This window comes from Varroa jacobsoni, unplaced genomic scaffold (genome assembly GCF_002532875.2).
Source record: "Varroa jacobsoni isolate VJ856 unplaced genomic scaffold, vjacob_1.0 scaffold_681, whole genome shotgun sequence".
In the NCBI taxonomy this organism is placed as follows: Eukaryota; Metazoa; Arthropoda; class Arachnida; order Mesostigmata; family Varroidae; genus Varroa; species Varroa jacobsoni.
Genome location: NW_019213583.1, coordinates 77045 through 86464, shown reverse-complemented (window position 1 = coordinate 86464; position 9420 = coordinate 77045). Strand labels below are relative to the sequence as shown.

Genomic DNA, 9420 nt, shown 5'->3' with positions numbered 1-9420 from the left:
GTTTATATTGCTGATATTATCCGATGCACACAGACAATATTAATCTATGTCGTAAAGGATAAAAAAAAATTAAGACCTGTATATTTTTTTAATCGACTCCGATAGGAAAAAATCTCTAATAGTTTCATGATTTGGGATATCCAGTCTAAAATCAGCCCAGTACATAACCGCTTGAAACCACATAGAGCAAGCATCTGTTAACATCTACCGAGCTGATCTTCTTTATGAAGATTTGTCTGCTTTTTGTAATAACTGGTAACAGAAATCTGAACCGCTGTAGAGAAGGCCTTGTACTCCTCAAGACTCTATAGGCCAATATAACTTAAGTCATAAGCAGGGTGGAACAGAAACTCGTCACAGCTCGATAAAAATTGACACATTGAAAAAAAACACATGAAATTACCTGTATTTCGCTTCTGTTTTAATGACGGAAAAGTACAATGTGGCGAATATAGAAGTAAAAAATAATTTTCCTCCTGGAAATAGCCTCTTTCAAACTGTCAAAAGACTTTTCTTCTCTATATAGATAGAGGTAAGCCAAACAATATCTCTCTGATAGAGGCATGTACTATGAAACATATGTGAAAAGCTAACGCAGTGGAAAAAATTGTTCTTAAATAGCATTTCTTTGAATTTCTATGACAGCTATTGTTAGCAACTACTATGACGGGTGGTACGGATGACCGGTTTCCATTTATGACGTTCAGCTAGAGTAGCTTAGTCGTCTTGATCTAATTGTCACCATGCGCTTTATATAGATCCGATTGACCTCGTTCTAGAACTCGCCTATCGTTTCGTTGGCAAGCATCCTTAATCTTATCCACAGATGTCGCTAGTTATGCCGCTCTCTATTTGTTAGCCAGAGGTACTAGAAACGCTGATCGTCTTCACGAAGCGACGACACTCCGTGTGGACGAGGCTTTTCTTACGGGCCCAAAAGGGTCTGAGGCCTTGCATTTTTAAAGCTTTGCGAACTCCTTCCAGGCGATCAGTTTGTTGTTGTTGTTGTTGTTGTTGTTGTTCAAGCAAAAAGTTATTTTTGGTAAAAAAAATCCGAGAGCGTGCATCAAAGCACAAAGTAGTACGATGAAGTTAGACTTGTTACAACTAATGGGGCTTTTCGTCCTGGTTAGCGTATTCGGAAGCAATGCTCAACTTTCTGGTACTGATCATGTAAGTACAAAACAGCATGAATCATGTTGATGTCGATTTAGTGTGATGGATGGTGCGGATTAAGTTGCATTGTGAGTAAGAAGTGGCATTAACAAGAACTACTACGTAAACATAGACATGCTTTTTTGAGATTTGCACCTTTATAGTGTTTTTTTCATCTTTGTCATTCGTTAGGACGCCCATAAGAGAAGTACTTCAGGGTAGAAAATTCATATAAATTTTATTATTTCCTGGTGCGGATTTGTAGCTAATAGTTACAAGTATACCTAACCATCTCCTTCACTGATTTGCCCTGAAGGCAAAGTGTGGAATTCTCTATGTTTCGAATTGGAAGCGAATGAACCGAGATATTGATTCATAGTAGACCAAGCGGAATTTACACACAACACGATGCCGATTGGGTGGCAGTTGGACCTATAGTTAAATACGTCTAAATATTCTAAGCGTTGATTTTACTTAAAAGATTACACTTCAACTCAATCAGAGTTAATCTTGTGCGCAAGTGCTTATAGGGCAAAGTCTGGAGGGAAAACACCTATTTGATCTATTATACGATTTTAACAAGGACATTATCTCGTTATAGTTGTTTTGACTAAGGTTACAGTATAGGTGCTTAGTGAAAACCGGCGGCACAAATCCGAAAACATTTTAGCCGTATATAACCTAACCTAAAAATTAGTTAATTTCAATTACTCGAAATTGTTTTTGAATGTACAGTTGTTAATGGATAAATGATTCTACTGTATATTTAATTTGCTTTTAATTCGTATATATAGAAGGTGATTGCCTGTAAAATGGATATCTCTAGTCGTGTATGGACTAGAATGGCTGTCGAAGCTCGTAAAATCGAAGATTCCATACGGGAGAAATATCTTTCCGAAAAAGCACTTTTCGGAGCCATCTACAGACAATTCAAAGGATCTGCCGATCTCCTTAATAGGTTAGCACTTGCGGTCAATTACTGTGAATTATTAAATGTATAGTCAATGCAGATGATCATTTGGGGGCAAATAAGTTGAAGATATGGTTCAAGAGTGAACCCCTTAAAAGACAACAATAATAACAATAAGCATAGTAACAACTTTGGTCTTAGTAAAACAGAAATCATAACTTACCCTTATGTAAAGCACAACTTGTATTCATAAACCCACTGGTCAGAGCCTAACTCTAACTGAACAAGCAAAATGCACTGATCATTTTAAATTGTACAGACCGTCAAGGCCCTTCCCCTCGCCCTCTGTCAAGCGCAAAAACCTTGACAAAGGCTATATATAAGGGCTTTGATTATTTTTTTCATTTTCACTGTCAAATATTTTGGCGTTTCCTCAAAGAGGGTGTAATCATGTTTGTAAACAATCTAATTCAAAATAATGTCACGTGCTCATCGAGATCAAAAAAATCCTTAACTTGAAAATATATCAAGCACTTAGAAAGCAGACTTAAATATGTTTATTTTACGTTAACTTTGACCAAATTAAAGTTACTTAGCTGGATTAGTACTAATCTTAGAAGCTTTCTTGCGTGAAAAAAGCATTTGTAAAACAACCCTTTCCCTAGCACCATAAGTATATCTGGGGTATAGTACTTTTCAACACACGTGACGCCGTCGGATGGCAATTACTATGTGTTAGTCTACATAGTATGCTCACCTAGGCAATTGCTTAACATCAATTTTTAGCCTGCCCGAAATTTCAATGCTAAGTCCAGAGGCGTTATGGCAGATCAATCAGAATTGTGTGCAAGCTCCAGCCGGCCTTGACCTGTTACTGAGCAATGCCGAAATTTCTTATCCGGAATTTTATCAAAGGTTAGTAATGAAAGTAAATGGTTTAGGGCTAGCGTGCACGTACATTACAGTATACGCAAAGCGTCATCTGTAGCGAACGATTAAGCAACGTCCGATGCAAAAAATTACGCTTGAATTAATATCTGAAATGCTTTTTCTTGGACGATATAATTAAATGGTACACATGGCTTCAATAAAATAAAATAAAGAAACCATATAATTAACAGAGGATTTTTCCTAGCTATTATAATAAGAAATTACATTCCTCTATCTTCATAGGTATCAAGCCGACTTCCGTACTCTCCGAGACATCGTGGGAAAGCTTAGGGACGACATTAAGAACTGTTCACCAAATATGGCTGGAATGAAGCTTGGCTATACGGACAATTAATCCCCAATCAGAACTACAAAAGCGTGTCATACTATACTGAACATGAGGCAAATAAAAATGGCCATGTTTCATTCGATTAAATCAATGGTAGTGTCCATAAGAGTTATAAACGTCTCGTAAATTTCAGTCTTGTATTTTATACGTTACTTAACGATATTTTTCATTTCCCTATGAATCCTGAGGTAGCTTCGAACAGCCATCAGTAAAAATCTTTCTCGAACAGGGTGTCGATTATCTCACTATGGGTATGCATGCATCCTGGCTGTACCTCTATATTTCGTCGTGCATGTTACCATATACTTCTTGTGATTACAGTATAGATATAAGTATCAATATTACGGTATATTAATAATCTAAACTACTTTCAGCTATTGCTTTGCTTCAGTTAAAAACGCCTTTGTTGATTAATATATAATTGTTTTACCGTTATTTATTTGCTTCAAGTAGGCCATATGACGACTGCGTCTGGCGAGCTGTTATTGCTTAACTGGCCCATCAGTATATCATCTACTACTACTACTACTACGTTCTGGCCTTAACTAGCGTGCCCACGTAATTTTTCGAAACAGTCAGTCGTCGCGCACGGGTTTAAATAATTACAGAGGTTAGCCTCATTTTAGGTTCGTTAATCGTCAGAGCAAGCAAAAGAAGAAATCCATGTTTCAACCTAAATACACAATATCGTTTTTTGCCCCGCCCGACCCACTAATGAACAGTTCCAGCATTTGATGGCTATGTACAATGAGAGTTGTAAGAACTGGAAGGGTTGACAAATTTGGCGTAGCCACATTTGATGTAGCCTTGTTTACCAAATCGTCACGGAATGGATATGCAGGATATGAACAGATGGCACATGCTGATGCTATTATTTCGCGTGTATAAATAAAATCGTTCCCAATTCAGTTTTACATCGTTCGAATCGTTAATTTCAATAATCAAACAGCAACAACAGCGGTAGTACGCTTGATATCTGTAAACGATTTCATTTTATAGGCAGCATACGTCCTGCATGACAGGCAGTATCTGCGTGCTTTTTAGGTGAGTCTCATGCGCGATGTGAACGTTCTCTAGCTTTAGATATAGGATAGAGCTGGTTCGCTAGCTGTCATTGCTTTCATTCTCCTGACCTCCTTAAGTGCAGCCTCCCAATGGTACTACGTGTAGAATGAATCATTATCGATAACGTGGTCCAATTCGCTAAAATGATTGTTACCTTCGATGATCAATGCCAACTCGTTGTGTCTTGCAACAATTGTCGGGTTTTTCTCTTGGTTGTCTGTGTATATGGCTTGAAATACGGCTACTAATGGGATTTAGTAATTGAGCGGAACTCGAAAATCTTGATAGCGGGCTGAGTTTCGTTGCTGGTTGAGGAAACGATTATTTTCGGCCACCAGCAAGCTTTGGAGGTCCTGATAGCTTGCATGGTCTCCAATTGCGGGCGCACCGCTGTAATAATCTACGCTCGCGGAACCGAACGATGGCCCTGAACGAACGCCACGTTGATGGGGCGGTAGTTGAGACGAAAACGAGCTTATGGATGAAAAAGGTGCAAAATTCCTCTCGGGGACAAACGTCGGAGAGTCTGCAACGTGCTGGCGTATCTGAGACGTGTACCGAGTCTGATAGGAGGAAAAACGTCCTCCTGGGAGGTTAATAACCTGGGAAATCTCGTCGCTTTTTGGAAGGTCTTCGAGATGATGAGCGTTTGGCGATGATGACCCAAAAAAGCCGATGCCATCAGATGAGGTTGTAATTGGCCTAAAACCGGTAACAGCTACGGGAGCGCTGAACGTCGACGGCTCAGTTGGCGTTAGGGGAACCGGCAACGGTTGCGTGGACACGACACCTGCAGGGCTTAGTGGTTTCTTACGGCGGCGTTTAATCGTACGGCGATTTGCGTCAGAAGTAACTGAGACCGGTGCAGACGTAGTCGCTGTTGTCGTCTGGAAGTAGACGATCGATACGGGAGTCACTGTTGGACGGGGTAAAGTTGGGGCCGCTGGAGGAGGTGTTGGTTTCCTCTTGCGTTTGACGACCCTCCGGGCTTTGGATTTCGCTTCGGTTGTAGTGGCGCTGCCAATTGGTTTCAAAGGACTGCTAGTTATCAAAAGAGGCGCTATAGTGGGTGTTTCTGGAATTGGAGTAGTGGACGTGAACGTGCTAGCTAATCGAGCTGTTCCAACTCGCGTAACGACTCTGCGTGAAGAGAGGCGTGGAGAAATGCCTTTGGCAAACGCTTCTTCCCTTGATGTCAAGGGCTGCGGTAGGGTTGTAGGTGTGTCAGAGGGAAGGATTGTCCCTGTAGCGGTCGATGCCGCTTTGGATGCGGTAATGGATGAACGAGTTGTTGTGCTATGAGACAGTCGACGAATTGTTGGAGCTTTTGTGGCCTCGAAGAATGGCACGGTGGGCGTACCCGAAGGGGACACCTGAGCAGGGCTGACCGTAGAAGGCGCTTTCGGTGGCGTCACAACAACTCGGGTGCGGAACAGTGGACGAAGAGTTAACTTCGGAGCTGTTGTTGATGCTTGAGTAGTAATTGTCAATTTCTCCGATTCTTTCGTCGAAATTTTGTTGGCATTCTTTACGTCAACGGCGGGACGCCTCACGGTACCAGGGCGGCGAGTTTTTGCGGGCGAGATTTCAGCCTCCGTCCGAAGCGTGGTGGTCGATGTTCTCGTCGTTGCAGTAGGTCGCGCAGTCGGCTTTGCTCGTGGCGGAGGGTCTGGAAAATACAACAAATAAACAATAATATTACTGACTCGGACATCTTTTCTATTCTAGGGTGAGAGTCGCTTTTCAGAGGTTTTCATAATCTACATAATCGAAGTCGTCGCTAGAAAGCAAGGCATCATAAAACACAGTTTAAAAAGGTTGTTATCTAGAGGCAGACAACATTGTAAAAAAAGCGAAGCTATTTGTGATGGAGTTTAATACACGTCTTTCAATCGACCCATTCGGATTGCATTTCATCGCATCATACTTAGCCGTCGATTGAGTCCTATAGGCCTCTCTGTTTCGAGTGGCTGGGGCTTTATCTCCTTGACTGTTGTAAGTTCCTTGATCTCTTCGTCATTATCGGCCGATCTGGGAGCTTCGGTGGTCTCTTCCTCTTTGGGAACAGTGGATATTGTTACCTTATCGTCTTTTACTTGATATCCCTCGTTCTTCACTTTACGATTCCTGATCTTGATCACCTTCCTTCTCGGGCGAACCGTACTTCTAGCTAAAGGCACCTGCATCGTAGCGTTTTCAGCCTGCGAGTGTATAACTGGAGCCGTCTGTTTCTTTGCCACTTCGCTGTCGCTCGTTACTACTGTGCTTACAACGTTCACAACCGGATTGGGCGCATCGCTGGTAAAACGATGATTTCTGTAGATGAAAACCGGGTTAAAGCTGACCGGATTTGTGCTGGCCGATTGGGCTGCGGCGCTGGATTCGCTTGTACCAATTGACGATGACGAACCGACAGTTTCCGTCTGCTCCTGGCCATCCTCAATGACCGTTACGGTTTTTGTCGTTTGCGTAACAATATGGCTGAAGAACGCAGGTGTGGTCAATTCCGTCTGGCCGCTACCAGGCAGTGGCGATGGTGTTGTGCTCTGGATGAACAGGATTCGGAACGGAGGGTCGGTGCCGCTCTCGACAGACTGTGAGGTCCCGCCAGGGAATGAAGTGATAAATGTTGATGGCTTGCGGGTGGTTGTCGTCGTTGTTGTCGTACTTGTTGTCGTAGTCGTACTTGATGTAGTTCGCTGAGTAGTAAAGCGAGCTAAAATCTCAGCCTTCGTTAATTTCTGCTTGGTAGGCTCGGGCACATAATTATTGGTGATCGGACGGTGATATTTGTCCAAGACGGTGATGAGATTTGCCGGGACTAGATCGGTTAGTGCGCGCTGATATTTAGGCCTACCTTCGGGCTGATCTGGAGTTGTCTGGGCTTCTACGCCAGTTAATACTAGAAGGGTAGAACAAAGAATAAAGGCCCGTAGAGGAAGCGAGGTTGGCGGAAAATGCCTCATCGTGTCTGCTTCTTGCCGGACCGGAGTCCGTGGTAGTGGCCAACTGGCTTCGATGGGTGCGTATACTTAGACCGTACGGGATGTCATGCCTGGAAAAATATAGTGAAACAGTAAGAGTGAATTCGTTTGCTTAAAGTGGGTTAAATAGCTGGGTCAAGGACACAACAGGTGTACTCTATCTGATGAATATTTGCTTTAGGAAAACGTTTGAAGTTCATTTTCTAATTATTTTGTGTATATTTTGGTGTCGTTCTAAATACTACTACGGAAGTATTGAAATCTGGACTAATGCGTTGACTAATGCACGCAAGAGGGGTGGAGACGCGGCTACCAACCGTCACATCTATCTAGCATAAATTACCTGAGACATTGAGGATCTGCTCAAACTAATCAACTAAACAAACAGACACACATAGTTAAACCATATTTTTTTTCAAGTATGGCAAGAAGTCTAGAATAGAAAATATCTGAACATGTGAATCTGTGCTAATCCACACGTTAGCGGGATTACACGATCGGTCAGATCTCCCGAAAACAACAGTTTACGTCTAGACGCAGTGACGAATGCTTTATAGAAGTTTACCGTCGATCTGCTCAATATCGTTCAGCACGGTGTTATAGAAAAATAGACCCCCTTTGGTCCATACGTCTGCGTAGTGTGAGATGGCATCGCCGATTATAGAAATAGCTATTTGCTAACAGACAATTTTACCTAGTGGCATAAAAATAGGCATTTATAGAAAACAATACTCGTTGATAATAATCGTTAGTATATATGAGCAAAGGGCAGCAGTGACCGATATAATTAATCAGCAAAACAAAACGCTGCCAGGTGCTAAGTTGACAAAATGGTATACTATATAGTAAATCGATACCCGTAATTGTACGAGAATATGGTAATTGTTACCACTAGTACAAAGCTGCAGATGATGCCATTTCATTTGGTATTGCAGGGTCGCAGTGGTCGGGCGCGGCGACCTAAGCGTAGGCATCCATCAATTGAAAATCGTCTATTTTGTGTCACTGCTCCGAATGAAAACGTTTTAATTTTCATTCAATTGGTCGTAAACTGTATGAACTTCAGAATCGTAATATTTTTTTTGGCGTCCTCAACCGCAAGGGCCGCGTTTCGTTGATGCCGTTTCATATAATTACGCAAGACTTACATACGAAACCCACACACATTTTATGGATGAGCGTTCTGAGAAAACTCAAAGGAATTTTAAGAAAAATATATGTATGATATTTCTTGTGTACCAAACGTATGTTTAGGTTCTTAGCTCTAACAAAATGTTGCTTTGTCCTGACAACCAGTCCGGCTAGTTCCTTGAAAAAATCCTGTGATTATTATTATTAGACAACAAAACCTGTTGCCCATGGCCACGGCGTCGCACGCATTTTCTAGAAACAAGGTAATAATGTAGGTTTTAATTTTAACTAAGATGAATACGCTTGCCATTTGTAAAGTTGCTTATAAAGATTGCCAATCACCGTATCCGTTTATTCTTTTCGTTTTACGCTTAGGGCCGAGGTATGATGAGTCAACTAGAGCAAAGAAACGACGTTTGATATCAAGGCCTTTATACAGTACGCTGCCTACATATGATTGTGTAAACGATGTTTTAAATTTCAGACCTAAAAGAGGCTCGTCTAAATAAGCTGGCCCAATTAATGGGCCCAGAACACAGTCGTTTCACTATGATGGCAAGATACCACGAACAAGATATACCCGACCCTATCCTACGTAGTGCGGAAGATGAACTCGCTATCATTTGCAGACGACTCAATAATAAACCTACCAAGGTAAAAGGTAACTAATGACACACAATTTTTTTTCCAATTCAGAATATAGCGCATTAAATGTTGTATGTTTCCAAAAATCGATACTTTCTACTGCATAGCTAGATTTTACGATGGGACTAAACGGCGGTATAATAGACGAGAATAGCGTTAGCAACGATAATGGCACACCTATAGACACATCTTTGCCATTGCTCGATTTCACTCTCGCTTCTACTTAAAATCTAAGCACATATACAACACGT

General features: G+C 41.6%; 2 protein-coding genes across 4 annotated transcripts in view; one reads left to right on the top strand and one right to left on the bottom strand.

The window, feature by feature from the left end:
- The first annotated feature begins 806 nt into the window (after window positions 1-806).
- On the top strand, window positions 807-3431 carry LOC111262612 (uncharacterized). Its single transcript, XM_022837001.2, has 4 exons — window positions 807-1173; window positions 1950-2113; window positions 2852-2980; window positions 3239-3431. The coding sequence occupies exons 1-4, from the start codon at window positions 1087-1089 to the stop codon at window positions 3348-3350; spliced, it is 492 nt and encodes a 163-aa protein (XP_022692736.1). The 5' UTR covers window positions 807-1086; the 3' UTR covers window positions 3351-3431.
- A 315-nt stretch (window positions 3432-3746) lies between these two features.
- Window positions 3747-9420, bottom strand: part of LOC111262610 (uncharacterized) — a 71466-nt gene continuing 65792 nt past the window's right edge. For all 3 annotated transcript variants that reach the window (XM_022836990.2, XM_022836991.2, XM_022836995.2), the window contains exons 2-3: window positions 6337-7464; window positions 3747-6078 (exon numbers count right to left, since the gene is read on the bottom strand). In XM_022836990.2, the coding sequence (XP_022692725.1) occupies window positions 4664-6078; window positions 6337-7375 (2454 nt within the window). In that variant the 5' untranslated portion in view covers window positions 7376-7464 and the 3' untranslated portion in view covers window positions 3747-4663. The remainder of the gene's footprint in view (window positions 6079-6336; window positions 7465-9420) is intronic.